At 41.6% G+C, this 15037-nt stretch overlaps 1 protein-coding gene across 1 annotated transcript in view; it reads right to left on the reverse strand.

The window, feature by feature from the left end:
• Positions 1 to 15037, reverse strand: part of dock3 (dedicator of cytokinesis 3) — a 946041-nt gene that overhangs the window by 603816 nt on the left and 327188 nt on the right. The window contains exon 6 of the mRNA XM_072280136.1: positions 8296 to 8444. Within this exon, the coding sequence (XP_072136237.1) occupies positions 8296 to 8444 (149 nt within the window). The remainder of the gene's footprint in view (positions 1 to 8295; positions 8445 to 15037) is intronic.

Raw genomic sequence — 15037 nt, forward strand, 5'->3', positions numbered from 1 at the left:
ATAGACTTGTCCAATTGCACAAAGGATAACTGGATGACATATACTGAACGAATTGAGCGGTATTCTGGAGCAAATAAAATAGCCAAAAATTATTTCTCATTTTGCTGAGTGCAATAGATGGAAATGCATATAGTTTGCTTAGATGTTTAACTGCTCCAACCAAAACAGCCAAAATAAGCTTGGCTGATATCATGAAAGTAATGCAGTAACATTTAAAACCAAAACCATTGTTGTTTGAAGAATGATTTAAGCTTCATAAGCAGAATCAAAAGACGGGAGTCCATTTCAGTTTATGTGGCTGAATTGAAGAAGTTGCCTGAGCATTATCAGTTCAGTCAACACACATCAAAGTTGCTGGCGAACGCAGCAGGCCAGGCAGCATCTCTAGGAAGAGGTACAGTCGACGTTTCAGGCCGAGACCCTTCGTCAGGACTAACTGAAGGAAGTTAGTAAGAGATTTGAAAGTGGGAGGGGGAGGGGGAATATCCAAAATGATAGGAGAAGACAGAAGGGGAAAGGATGGAGCCAAGAGCTGGACAAGTGATTGGCAAAGGGGATATGAGAGGATCATGGGACAGGAGGCCCGGGGAGAAAGACGGGGGGGGGGGGAACCCAGAGGATGGGCAAGGGGTATAGTCAGAGGAACAGAGGGAGAAAAAGGAGAGTGAGAGAAAGAATGTGTGTATAAAAATAAATAACAGATGGGGTACGAGGGGGAGGTGGGGCATTAGTTGAAGTTAGAAAAGTCAGTGTTCATGCCATCAGGTTGGAGGCTACCCAGACGGAATATAAGGTGTTGTTCCTCCAACCTGAGTGTAGCTTCATCTTTACAGTAGAGGAGGCCGAGGATAGACATGTCAGAATGAGATTGGGATGTGGAATTAAAATGTGCGGCCACTGGGAGATCCTGCTTTCTCTGGCAGACAGAGCGTAGGTGACAGAGCGTAGCGAAAGCAGGATCTCCCACTGGCCACACATTTTAATTCCACATCCCATTCCCATTCTGTCATGTCTATCCACTGCCTCGTCTACTGTAAAGATGAAGCCACACTCAGGTTGGAGGAACAACACCTTATATTCTGTCTGGGTAGCCTTCAACCTGATGGCATGAACATTGACTTCTCTAACTTCTGCTAATGCCCCACCTCCCCCTCGTACCCCACCTGTTATTTATTTTTATACACACATTCTTTCTCTCACTCTCCTTTTTCTCCCTCTGTCCCTCTGACTATACCCCATGCCCATCCTCTGGGTTTCCCCCCCAGCCCTTGTCTTTCTCCCTGGCCTCCTGTCCCATAATCCTCTCATATCCCCTTTGCCAATCACCTGTCCAGCTCTTGGCTCCATCCTTCCCCCTCCTGTCTTCTCCTATCATTTTGGATATCCCCCTCCCCCTTTCAAATCTCTTACTAACTTCCTTCAGTTAGTCCTGACGAAGGGTCTCGGCCTGAAACGTCGACTGTACCTCTTCCTAGAGATGCTGCCTGGCCTGCTGCGTTCACCAGCAACTTTGATGTGTGTTGCTTAAATTTCCAGCATCTGCAGAATTCCTGTTGTTTGCATTATCAGTTCAGTGATGGATTTATTGACACACTGAGAGATCGTTTGTGAAGCCTTACAAGAAAGCATTCAAAAATGGCTCCTAACTGAAGCACAACTCACATTTAAAAGAGCAGATGAAATCACTGTACCAATGGAAACAGCATCCAGAGACACAATTGAGTTACAGGCAGTAATGAAAATGAGTGTGAACAAAATTGCAATGTCTAAACAGAAACCTCTCTGGCCAAACACATTGTGTTGCTGTTGTGGCAGGGGCTCAAATACACCAGACCAGGGCACATACAAAGATCACGTCCGGTAGACAAAAATGGGTCTGCACAGGGAAGAGAAAAAGATATTAAGTCAAGTTGCAGCTTCAAAAATTCACTAACCTGCATGCAGTTGATGAAAAATCTGAACATCATTAGAATGACACAGGACTAGGTAGCCTTGAGCTATATAATGTGAAAACTAACAGGAGAGAAACTATATATGGCTTACACCGAAAGTGAATGGCAAATTAATTAAAATGGAGTTGGACACTGGCTCAGCTGTTTCAGTCATTCCAGAAAATGAGTTTGAACAGCATTTCAAAGATACAGAACTGAAATCCGTAGATATCAAAGAACCTATAATGGAGAAAAGTTAACTCCTGTGGGAATGATATTCATGAGGACATGAGTGGCTAAGATAACTACAACTTGATTGGAATCCATCCGTCATTTGCACGTCACGCCCCCGCAAGAGAGTCAACTGAAAGCAAATTAACAAATGTACTGGATGATACCAAAGCAGAGTTCAAGGATAGTATTGAAAAACTTGAAACGTATCAAGTATAAAATAATGTGAAATGAAAATGCCACACCCGAGTTTTACAAAGCCAGTTTCACCATCTGTGATAAAGTAGCCAGTAAGCTAGATTGCATGGAGACTGAAGGAATTTTTTCAAAAGCTGAGTGGAGCCCATGGGTAATGACAGTAGTCCCAGTAGCCAAGAAGGATGGGTCTTGTCAGGATCTGCGGTGATTTTAAGATCACCACCAACCCAGTACTGAAAGCAGATCAATATTCTCTGCCCAGGATGAAGGATGATCACAAAGTGCTTTATCATCATACTGTAATAGTCTTATTTTTGGGGTAGCATCTGAACCTATATTCTGGCAGAAAGCTATGGACCAAATGCTACAAGGCTGCCCAGGCTGTCAGTGTTACCTGGATGACATCATTGTTACCAGTGAGGATGACAAGGAACATCTCCAAAATCTCAAGATAGTGTTAAAAAGATTAGAAGATTATGGACTTAGTAGAACACAATAAGTGCGAATTCTTTAAACCAAGCATCACTTACTGTTGTCACTCAACTGACAGACAAGGATTACAAAAGCGTGTTGACTAAATTCAAGATGTGGTGGATGCCCTAAGCCCAAAGGATGTGTTGCAGCTGCAATATTTTTTAGGAATTAACAATTACCATAACCAGTTCCTACTAAACGTGACCACTGTGCTCCTCCCCTTGACCTCACTACCACATATCGGGAAAAAATAGCAATGGCAAAGTGTGTGTTTAAAGAGTATGTGTGTGTGTGTGTGTGTGTGTGTGTGTGTGTGTGTGTGTGTGTGTGTGTGGTGTGTGTGTGGTGGGTGTGTGTGTGTGTGTGTGTATGTAAATAAAATGACTAGAGAACTATAAGTTACATACTTGAATTGAAATGCATTCTATTTTGAGTTAGAGTTTATACCTAAGCTGGGAAGAGTAAAGTGTATTTAATATTATACTTTATTGTCACCAAACAATTGACACTAGAACGTACAATCATTACAGCGATATTTATTCTGCGCTTCCCGCTCCCGAGTACAAATCGATAGTAAATATTAAAAATTTAAATTACAAATCATAAATAGAAAATAGAAAATGGAAAGTAAGGTAGTGCAAAAAAACCGAGAGGCAGGTCCGGATATTTGGAGGGTATGGCCCAGATCCGGGTCAGGATAGTTCAGTAATATTTGAGTAATATTGTAAATATATTGTTTGATTAGGCTTTCTTTGTTTGCTAACATATGTTATGGATTATATGTAAGAATTACATGAATGGCACATGTCATTACACCACTATGACATATGAGTCTTACTGGGAAAAAAAAGAAAGAAAAACTAAGTAGGCAAATGTCCCAGATCCTGTGTTGTCCTTTCAATTAGTTTTTGAAGTTACAAAACAGACACTAACAAGTTCAGAGAATGTAGAAACTGGGACCATGGAGGGAACCTAGTGAACCATGAGGACTTATAATAGTTAGATAGTGGATAAACAGAGTTTATCTCCTTTTCTTTTATAGGTCTAACTTGAATATTAAAGAAGCAATATCGCTGAGCACACGACAGTCAAATTTCTTTCGTATTTTCCTCTGAAAAATTATATAATATTAAAGATGTAACAATAATAATAATAATACTGAAGTAAACATGCATAAAACAAGAGTTTAATAAGCCTGAACACTTCAGGACTTACATCTAGAATAACCTAAAATGTACAAAATACATATTTATGAAATGGCTTTAAGGCAGAATTTAAAAAAAATATTTAAGTAGCATTTCAGAGTTAATAAACCATCTGGTATATTAACTCTTTGTATTAAGGTTTTAAAGCAAAAAATAGGGTTTATGGAGTGTCCATGGAGGAGTAGCACCTCTGGTGGGGTTTGTCTTGTCCAGTTTGGGACACCACCTTTGGTCCCCATGGACATGCAGCTCTCACCTGTGGCTCCATGCAGCTCTTTGCATGCAACAACGGCCACACCCCGGTACACGTCTTTGACAGGCAGGTTAAACCAGGTGAGGGTAGCTGCTGGACCTCATACCATGGAGAGGCAGAGATATGCCGAAACTAGGACATTGTCAGTTTCAGTGGACTGGACGGATGAAATCGACAGTGAGATTCTATGAACAAGAAGGTGGTTAAGCAATACTTTGTGGAGAGCGAAAGGCTTGACAAGACACAGTACACAAGACACATGGTCACCCACTGCGACCTAGGAAGACCCAAATGTGATGACTACTCGTACTTCTGGACCTGGACTTCTGAGGTCAAGAGAGTGGAACAGCCCCTAATGCAATGGCTTTTACGCTTTCAAAACTCTCCTGCACGGGCTTCCTGTCATCATCAGATATGAGGGACAACCAACAAGGCAAAAACATGTTTCTTCCATAAATCTATAAAAGTCATTATGAAAATAACAATGTAAGCCAAGCCAACAAACTGATATGAATGCTCTGGTTTGCTTTGAGTTTCTTCTCCGATCATAATGTGAGGTTTAGAGTATGTTCAGTACAAAGCCATCAGCTCAGAGCTGTGCATCTGTTACTCACTGCAGGCATTGAGTAGCTTCAGGATTATGCTTCTTTACAATCTACAACTTCCTGCTGTGGGAATACTTACTATGAAGCTGGGGACCAATATTGATTCAATGAACACTGAAGCAGTGTTCAGAATTATTCTGGAGTTATGAAATCATGGATAGCAGACATTAATTACAATGAGGAGGCAAGAGACTGCAGAGCCTGTCTTCAGCAATTAAAACTTGTTTACCATTTAACTTTAACATGCTTTGGGGTCATTGAGATGAATCATTGCATATGGGACATTCTGAATTCTGCACCATTGAAACAATGCAAGGGAGATAGTGGATAATGTTCACATTCATTGGTGCTAAATGAAACCTAAAGAATGAGATCAGGAAGGCATTAGGTGGTTGTCTCCTATATTAACACATTGTTAAAAGTTTATCATAGAACAGTACAGCTCAGTAACAGTCCATTTCGCTGAAGATATTGCACCGAACAGCTCTATTTCCATCTTTAATATCTTTATTTTTCCCTTTCAGTGTTCTTTTGAAGACCCTGACTTGGAGTTACATGCAGACTTCGGTCCTTTGTGGGAATGGGACCCGTTCTCAGGGTTTCAGGACCGGCCACTGTTCGGCATGCCAAGGGTTTGGCCTGCTTCCTTGCTTTTATTTGGAAGCCTAAGATCTCGGGGCTCTAGAGACGGGTGGATCGAGGGTCGGTGTCACAGCAGGAGACTCGTTTGTCGTCGGGGAGGCCGGAAAATCTTTCGCTGTGGGCCCGAAGACCTGAGATCTTTGTGATCTTCAGGCACAGAGCTCATAAACAGCGACAAAACGGACTTTTTTAACATAGTAAACCAGCGGGCTGTCGTTATGTCTTCCGCTCGCTATGAAAATGGGGGATACCTCCCTCTCCCTTATTAGGGAGAGAGAGAACCTGTGGTTTGTTGAATGCCGGATGAAATGCGATAGTCTTTGGGGTAACTGCAAGTCTGTGTTTTTGCTCTCGCCTAGCTCACGCTTGTGCTCGGTTGGGTGTGCTTTTTTTTGCTGGGGTGAAGGGGGCAGTGTCGCTTGCTGCCGCCTACGCACAGGAGGGGAAAGCTGGGGGGGGTACTTTGGGGTTCTCATGTTTAACTGTCATGCATTTTTTGGGGCACTTCTCTGTTTTTGTGGATGTTTGCGAAGAAAAAGCATTTCAGGATGTATATTGTATACATTTCTCTGACATTAAATTGGATCTTTAAACCTTTGAATTGTTTATTGTTATATTTGTGTTTAAAAGGTATAAATCATTGTGCATTGTGAATAAAGTTCTTTTATATCTTCTAGTTACAGCTTCCGTGTGGTTCAGTTTGTCAGTTTCACAGTACCAATCATACTTTAAAACCTGCTGTCAACCTGAAACTATGTGCAGATTAACAGCAGAAACAGCATACTGAGAAAGAACTACATCAACTTACACTCAATACATCACATTAAAATTCTACAGTCTTGTCACATCTAGGTTTAAATGATAGTGGACAATTAAACAGTGAAGATGTTATGATGCAGTTCCAGGGAACAGAATGCGGATTCTAAAGAAATGGGAAAACATTTATAAACTTCTTCGGCTGGAGAGGCCAGTGGATGATTATTTGAGCATCTCCTAGAGGTAACTGTAATTTCAGAAGCCAATTTTCCAATTTTAATTCACTCCACAGCTTTTCAACAAATGGCACTGCATATAAAAAAGATTACAGGACCAGATATTATCATTGGAGTGTTGAAAATAGCATCTTAGTATTCTAGCCAAGCTGTTTCAATATTTTAAAACACTGCAACTAATTGTCAGTGTGGAAAGGTGTCATTTCCAAAATGCAGGACAAATTCATTCCGGTTACTACCCTGTCAGTCTGCTCTCAAAATGATTGTCAGTCCCATCAAACAGCACTTAGTCAATTAATCAATTTGATTTCACTTGGGACACATAGTTCTTGATCTCATATTAACTTTATTCCAAAAATATGCTGTATTCGGCAGGGGGGGGGTGAAAGTAACCATCCTTGATATAAAAGCTGGACTGATAACATAAAGTATCTTTGGTAAAGTCAATTGCTATGAAGAATCATTTCAGTCTGTGGATAACAGTTCAGGAACTCTTTAGTCTAGTGGTTGTCAGCTGTTTCATTAACGCCTTTCCTACCAGCATAAGGTCAAAAGTGGGATATTCACTGATGACTGCACAATGTCTGTTCAACTTATAAAATTCAAATAAGGCAATTGAATATAAGGCAACAAGCATATAAGGCAACTGCTGCAGTCCTATTATTGATGTAAAATTTACAACTTGCATTATCATGTAGGAAGTTTAAAACCCTAGTCAGTAAATTTACAGACACAACTGAGTCAAAAAACATTTGAAAAGGGTATCTTCTATTGAAGAATATACAGTAATGGCATGAAAAGCTGAGCTGATGCATTGAAGAATAGGAAGACAATGATCAGGACTACATAAGTAAAATCACTTTAAGTATTTATGTTCAATTGCTTGTTAGACTTCTTAAATTATTGTATGCACAGGAGAGCAGTCTCATCACTTTATTGAATATTTCAAAATGAATTCTTCAAAGGAATTCTTTGTGCTAATTGCTTGACTGGCACATGAAATTTCACCTTCAAATAATCCCTGCTGCCCCCCCAACTTCACGTAGGCAACCATGCAGCTAACACGATATATGAAAGCAAATGGGGAATGATCAGTGAAGAGGTAAAGTGAGATGAAAATCTTTCTCCAATTCAGATATCCGGAGATGATGAACAAATATGCCCCTAAAACTATGCAAGATTCACTGTATGGCTATAAATAACTTAAATGTATTAGCAATTGTAGGTAAAAAAAAATCACTGAATAGATTGTAGCTAATTATAGCCTTTTTAGTCAGCAGTAGATTCACTACTGCCACAAACAGCCAACTCCCTGTCAATGCTTACAAAGGAATTCTTCATGCTAAATGCTTGATAGGCACATAAAATTTCCAGTTAAAATATGCAAGCTAAAAATAATCTAGTTTAAATTCACAGGCTAAATTGGGACAGGGAAAAATTGGTACAGACAAAGAAATTCCAAATTAGACATCAATGATCTGCACCCTAATATTAAAAGTATTCTCATTGCTTAGATAAATTACATTTCAGAAGCTGGTCTGTAATTTACAACTATTTAAAGATTTAACAATGGTCTTATTGGGACAAAAGAGAATCAGTCCCACTTTAAATAATTGAACTTTGGTTTTTGGATCATGTAACTCACACATACCCTGCATTGTTTTGACCACTGAAGGGACAGTTTCACAAGTTGATTACGGACAATTATAAGAACAGTCAACATTGTATAAAATACTTTTAACCAAATTCTCTGAATGAACTTACTCATTGCCCCAATCCAAGCGGACTGTGATGTGTCGCTTGACATCACGAATTTGGTCCTGGGTGAGATGACCAGACAGAAGCTGCCTCCGCAAGTCGATCAGTTCATTCATTACATGCCGCAGTTTGTAAAATAAATCCACCTTGTGTTTCTAAAGAAGGAAAAAAATTGTAAGTTATTTAAACAATAATTTTATGATTTCTTGATTAGTTATCTTTAATTATCAACTTAACTTTATAGCTGTATGTTTATTCCCCCAATCGGAAACTTGCTATTTTCTGACCACACACACTCCAGTAAGCAACAGAGAGGAAGAATCCAAATGATTTCCACTTTAGAGCCAGGAACTTGTTTAGTTCTTTAAAATCAAAATCAAATACACCTGTCAGAGTTAATGCAGTGCAGCAGCACATAATAAATGTTTAGTTTTGCTGCATTAGCATCATTCAAAAAATCTGAAGAATGTTCCCTTATTCATTGGTCTGTGCTTTAGTATTTCCTATTAATGGTTATACTTAGGGCATCTTTGAAGAAGAGTAATGATTATGTAAATAACTTTTGACTTTATATGGTCACATTTTTATTGGGGTCTTAGAACTAGAGCCCTGTACTTAGAAAGGCCCATTTCTTTTTGTCAGTCCAAAATAGATCTGAATCCTAATATGCCAAATCTACAGCAATATACAATTCCAATGGATGCACACACTGACAAATGGACATGATGCTAGTAAGGTATGGGTCAGAATGTTATTATAAAGTATCATCAAGTTTGTGCTAAGTTTGTAAGTACATTTTTCTAACGAGCAAAAAGTACTAAAAAATGAAGGTGGAACATAAAACTCATGTAAATATATGCCAAACTTTGGCTAGGTTATAGTTTCAGGTGTAGTTTTAGGAAATCAATTTTTAATCATCTTTCACAGGAATGTTTTCTGTATTTTAATTTGAAAATGAGTTACTATATCCATTAGATATCGATGCCAACTATTGAAATTCTAACATTTCTAACAATTTTAATCCATGCTACTTTTTCCAAACAAAAGCCCAAAATTTGGTTTGCTTCATTTCAGAAGTCTTAAAAATCCTTTATGTATACCCCATGTCCAATCACACCCTTCGAAAGGCTGATTTATACTTTTCCATCAAATGGACACTGTAACCGACACAAGTGGCCTACATGCGTTGTGAGCATTTATACTTGTGCGTTGGTGTGTCTGTGTCACTCTGCAATTCGGGCATGTCACACATGTGCACACACCTGCCCGCGCAAGGTTTCATGGTCATGGTAGTCTTTTTCGGGGTAAACAAGAAGCGAGCGTCTTTTTCCGTCAAAGCGAAATGTGTCCTCCATAATTTTGGAGGTCTGTAAAGCTTTATGGAAAGCATTGCAGCCAGGGTTCCTTTTCTGCCCTTCAGTCACCCAATGGGAAGCTATTGCAACCCAGGAAGAAAAGCGATGCTACCAAGCGGACCAATCACAGCTGTTGCAGTCTGCATTGCCATGATGCGCAGTTACATTTTGGGACAGGTGCGCGTCAGGCTACGGCGTAGGAATCCACGTAGGCTCTGCGTAGGATTCCTACGCATACCTACGGCGTCAAGTTGCCACAGAAGTAGAAATCAGCCTTAAGGCACTGTACTGCTATGCTTTACACTGCATAAGGAGCATTACATAACTATCTGCATTGGTTCTATTGTTACTTTTAAGTGTCAATCAGCTGCCAACTGCAATCACTACAAGGTTCAGCCCTCAACTCCTTCCCACAACAGCTGACCAGCATTAACACACTGATCGCCACAAAGGAGAAATAAGCAACAAAGAAGAGATGGGAAAATCTGGAGATTCTGATCCATGAATTAAATGCCAGGAGGTATTTGACAAGGTATCTCATAGTAGGCTAATCCAGAAGATTAAAATATATGGGATCCAGGTAACTTGATAGTTAGGATTCTGAGTTAACAGCCCATAGAAAACATAGGGTAGTAGTAGAAGAGTGTATTTCTCAGTTGAGGACCATGACAAGCAGTGATCCAGAGACCAGTGCTGAGATGTCAGTGGTTTATAACATATATAAGTGACATGGATGAAAAATGTAACCACAAGAAATTCTGCAGTTACTGGAAATCTTGAACTAAACACACAAAATACTGGAGAATCTCAGCAAATCCATAAGACCATAAGATATAGGAGCAGAGGTTAGCCATTCAGCCCATCGAGTCTGCTCCACCATTCATTCATGGGCTGATCCAATTTTTCCAGTCATCCACATTCCCCTCGCCTTCTCCCCATACTCTTTGATGCCATGGCCAATCGAGAACCTATCTATCTCTGCCTTAAATACACCCAATGACTTGGCCTCCACAGCCTCTCGTGGCAACAAATTTCACAGACTTGCCACCCTCTGACTAAAGTAATTTCTCTGTATCTCTGTTCTAAATGGACGTCCTTCAATCTTGAAGTCCTAGACTCCCCTACCATGGGAAATAACTGTCATATCTAACCTGTTCAGGCCTTTTAACATTCGGAATGTTTCTTAATATTTGAAAGTTTTCTTACTGTGTTCCTTCACCATTTTGTATTAAGGAAAATGTACATAGCGTGGTTAGGAAATTTGCATTTAACACAAAGATTGGCAGAATTGTGGACAGTATAGAGTGCTATCAAAAATACAGAATATAGATCACTTACAGTAATGCAGTGGTCCCCAACCTCTGGGCGGCGGATCGATACATTGCCGCAAAGCATGCAGGGGTGCAGCGGTGGCTGGGATGCACCCAGCACATCTTTAAAAAAAAGCTGAAATAAACAAGTTAATTAATTAGGTGCCACCCGGCACATAAATGTTGGCCCAGATCAGAGACGATGCAATCAGCAATCAGCTCTGATCTGGGCCGACATTTACATGCCAGGCGGCACCTAATTAATTAGCTTATTTATTTTGGCTTTTTTCTTAAAGATGTGCTGGGTGCCTTCTGGCCACGTTGCACCGCTGCATTCTTCGCGTCAATGTCCACGGCCCAGAGGTTGGGGACCACTGCAGTAATGGGTGGAGAAATGGCAGATGGAGTGTAATGCAAACAATTATGTCCTCAGTAAATATGTAAATACTGCTCTTATATCAATGCCTAGTCATTCTTACTTATTCACCTACCTCTAAAACTCCAACACAATTCAGAAGTCCACCCTCTAATCATTGCAACAATCTCACTCCTTCTACAGACCTACTTCCCTTCCATCCCATATATTCCTCAAACCCCCAAACCAACTACTATTTAGTTATCAAAGTTGCTGGTGAACGCAGCAGGCCAGGCGGCATCTCTAGAAAGAGGTACAGTCGACATTTCAGGCCGAGCCCCTTCGTCAGGACTTTGATGTGTGTTGCTTGAATTCCCAGCATCTGCAGAATTCCTGTTGTTTACTATTTAGTTATGCTTAAGCAAAGATTACCAGGGAGAAAGCCACAAGGGGCCTTCCTGTGCACAATGCCTCATCAAGATAGATGGCAGAGTCCACTTCTTCACAAGCAAAGGGTTCACAAGTAGCCCTAACCAAACATAGTGTTAATCTATATGAAATATGCCAAGTACAGTCACCACAAAGGTTTCATTTTCATAAGTCCAACATCTTTGCCAAAATTAGCATGTATGTTACTCCACTGCTGTAAGGGAAGTTCCAAAAAAATAAGGGACCACATCAAGAGGTCATGATCTTTCAAGAATCACTTGATTCTGGTATGGTCCCAGAGGACTGGAAGATTGCACGTCTCTCCACTCTTTCGGAAGACAGGAAGGTAAAAGAAAGGAAATTAGAGTCCAGTTAGCCTAACCTCAGTGGTTGGGTAAGGATGAGGTTTCGAGGCACTTGGAGCCTAATGATAAAGTAAGTCAAAGTCTGCATGGTTTCTGTGATTGGAAATCTTGCCTGACAAACTGTTAGAGTTCTTTGAGGAAGTAACAAGGCATTTGATAAAATGCCACACGTGAGGCTACATAACAAGATAAAATCCTACAGTGTTGCAGGAAAGATTCACTGCTAACGTAATGGTCTTTCTGTAGAAGTAGTGTTTGGGTTATGGTTAGAGATAACGGGTGCTTTGGAACGTAAGCCATCCAATGAAGGGACTGTGTTTTCATGTTGTGTGCCTGACACCAGTGTGAGCTGGGATTTTTGTACGGTGGGAGATGAAGGGAGAAGAAGCCGGAGAGAAGAGGTCGTAGGATTCGACCCCGAACCCCGTCGTATGATTCGACGAAGCCTGGAGAGATTGAAGGAAGATCAGTGAAGGGGAAACCGTGAGCTCTAACTTGTGCACATTAGACTGTTTCATTAAAATGGGCCCTCTTCTTGTTTTTGTTTTTTCTTTATTAACCCTTTAGTCAAATTAAGAATTATAAAGCTAAATCGTTTAATTATATGCGGTGTACTGCCTGTTATTTTGTGGTTCTTATTTGTAACAGGGTAACAAATCTCACAGCATCCACACAAACAGGAGGTTTTGGGGTTTTGCACCTCAATCTCACACTTTTGGCGGGGCCGGAGATTGTCTTCCCAAGACTTACACAGCAACAGAACCAGAGTGTTTTGATTGTGGGGATATCATCCAGGATCAATTTGTTGGATGCTGTGTGCTTGCCCTGAGCTTTGATCCAGTGGGTTGTGTGTTTAAGTCTATGCTAAACTATTGTCTGGTAAAGTAATTATGGTATGTGGTTATGGATGCTGCCGGGGTTGAGCGGTGGTACAAATCCATGGGGTTACTGGTAATGTAGGCATGCACGTTGAGTGGGGTAGACATTCATATCCCTGATAAATCGTTAATTTGAATTTTTAAGTACTGTTAAAGCTGTAGGAAAAGTTACGATTATGGGGTGGAAGTTTGATAAAATGGCGGGTAAAGACTTTGTTTTAGTCCAAACTAGCACTGACCTAACAGCAGTGGAACTGCCTAGTACTATTGGGGCCCTGGGAAAGGGGGAGCTGTGGGCTGTCCATACTTTGCGGGTGGAGGAGAGTGTAGGGAAGTGGGCCGAATCGCAAGTTGAGTCTCCCGTAGCTGGGGGCGTAGACCTCAAAGATAGGGTGGTCTGATTTGGAATGTCTAATGAGTCCCTCAGTGTTGTAAGTGAGGAAGCAGATTTGATAGGTCTCAATGGCAAGGACTCTGGACACAGTCTTGGTAGTGAAGGATTTTATTTACAGAAGGCAAACGTGGGAAAATGGCAACAGAAGCAACACGCACACAATTCACAGTAGTCAGATCAGCAATAAAACACACACGGACAATAAAATCGCGTGGGAACAAAGTACGTACACACACACACACACACAACCAAGGGAAAAGTCAATACGATACCCAACACCCCTCGACTCTGTGTGGGCACGGCTCTTCTGCTTAGGGACAATATCCATACTCCCAACTCTATTCAATGCACAACTCACCAACAGCAGGGATGTCCCTCGGAGACAGCAAAAAAACGAGGAAGGGTCAAGCACACGTGGCTTCCTTTATAAAGCAGCAGGGCTGATGAGTCCAGCACAGGTAATTCACAGGGAAGCCAATGGCTCGGTGCCAGCAGGGTTAAGCTGATTACAAAGGCCAATTGTCCGAGGTCAAATACAAGGCTAATTAAAGGGGCCAATAGTTAGGTGTGCATTGATGGGTGAGGAGAGGTCAAACCCTGATTGGCAGGTGGCGTGCCTTCCGACCAGGTAGTGGGCAGTGCTGTCAGGACTTCTCCAGTACAGTCCAACCCTCGGAAGCCGCGCCACCCATCAAGCATTACATGTAACACAGTGAAAGGGAAAGTAATATATCTTAATGGAAGTCTTACACTTAACTATTTCTAAGGTTAATGCTAATCATGACTATATAGAACTAAAGAAAGGCAGACGTGTTCTTAATAGTTTGGCAAGAACAACATAGTATACGCACAGTGATGATAACCAGAATGAGTGCAATCAACCAGTGGATGACAGTTGCCCACCCCCGCCCCCCCCGGGACCCAAACGGCCACTAATTTCTCCATGAGGTGTCGTGCTGGAGGAGCTGGTCCCTTGATTTTTGAATTTTAGCCACCGAGTCCCGAATGTGGGCAGCCAAGTGGGTGATGTTACTCGACTCGTCAGGGATAAACGTGCAGCACTCCTTACCAATCACTGCACAAGTACCACCACCAGCAACGAGTAGGTAATCCAGGGCCAGTCGATTCTGCAGGGCGACCATCCTGACGGCCGCCAGCTCTGCCACCGTTTGAGTGAGGGCATCTTCGGTGTGTTGCAGTGGCACTGCCGTGTCATTGGGCAGCGTCTCAAGCATACTGGCCATCTGGATCACCTTACGGGATAATCGGGCCGTACCATATCTGGGAAAGGCTATCATCCAGAATCTCTCCGCCTCCGTAATGGCCCCCTTGTCCCGGTGGCTGCTGTATGCTGGGTGCTCCAGTGAGAAGAGAAAATTCTGAGTTGGTAGCGGCCCTTACCTCCCTGGCGAATAAAAGGAAAAATGCCCAGGTTCAAAGTCCCAGCTACTGTAGGCTCCACTTGTTCTCAGGAAAAAAGCCCACCCCTAAAGGAGAAGAGGAGTACGACACTTCGGCAAAGCAGACCTCTCCGTTGTTAGATGAGTGGTATTGCTTTGATGACGTAAAACAGTAGCACTTGGTTGAAAATTTGAGAGGGCGGGCTGCTGATGTAGTGGGAGCTATAATGGCACAGAGCCCCCTTGCCACTTCTGCGGCCTA

The sequence above is a fragment of the Mobula birostris genome, chromosome 16, assembly GCF_030028105.1.
Source record: "Mobula birostris isolate sMobBir1 chromosome 16, sMobBir1.hap1, whole genome shotgun sequence".
Taxonomy (NCBI): Eukaryota; Metazoa; Chordata; class Chondrichthyes; order Myliobatiformes; family Myliobatidae; genus Mobula; species Mobula birostris.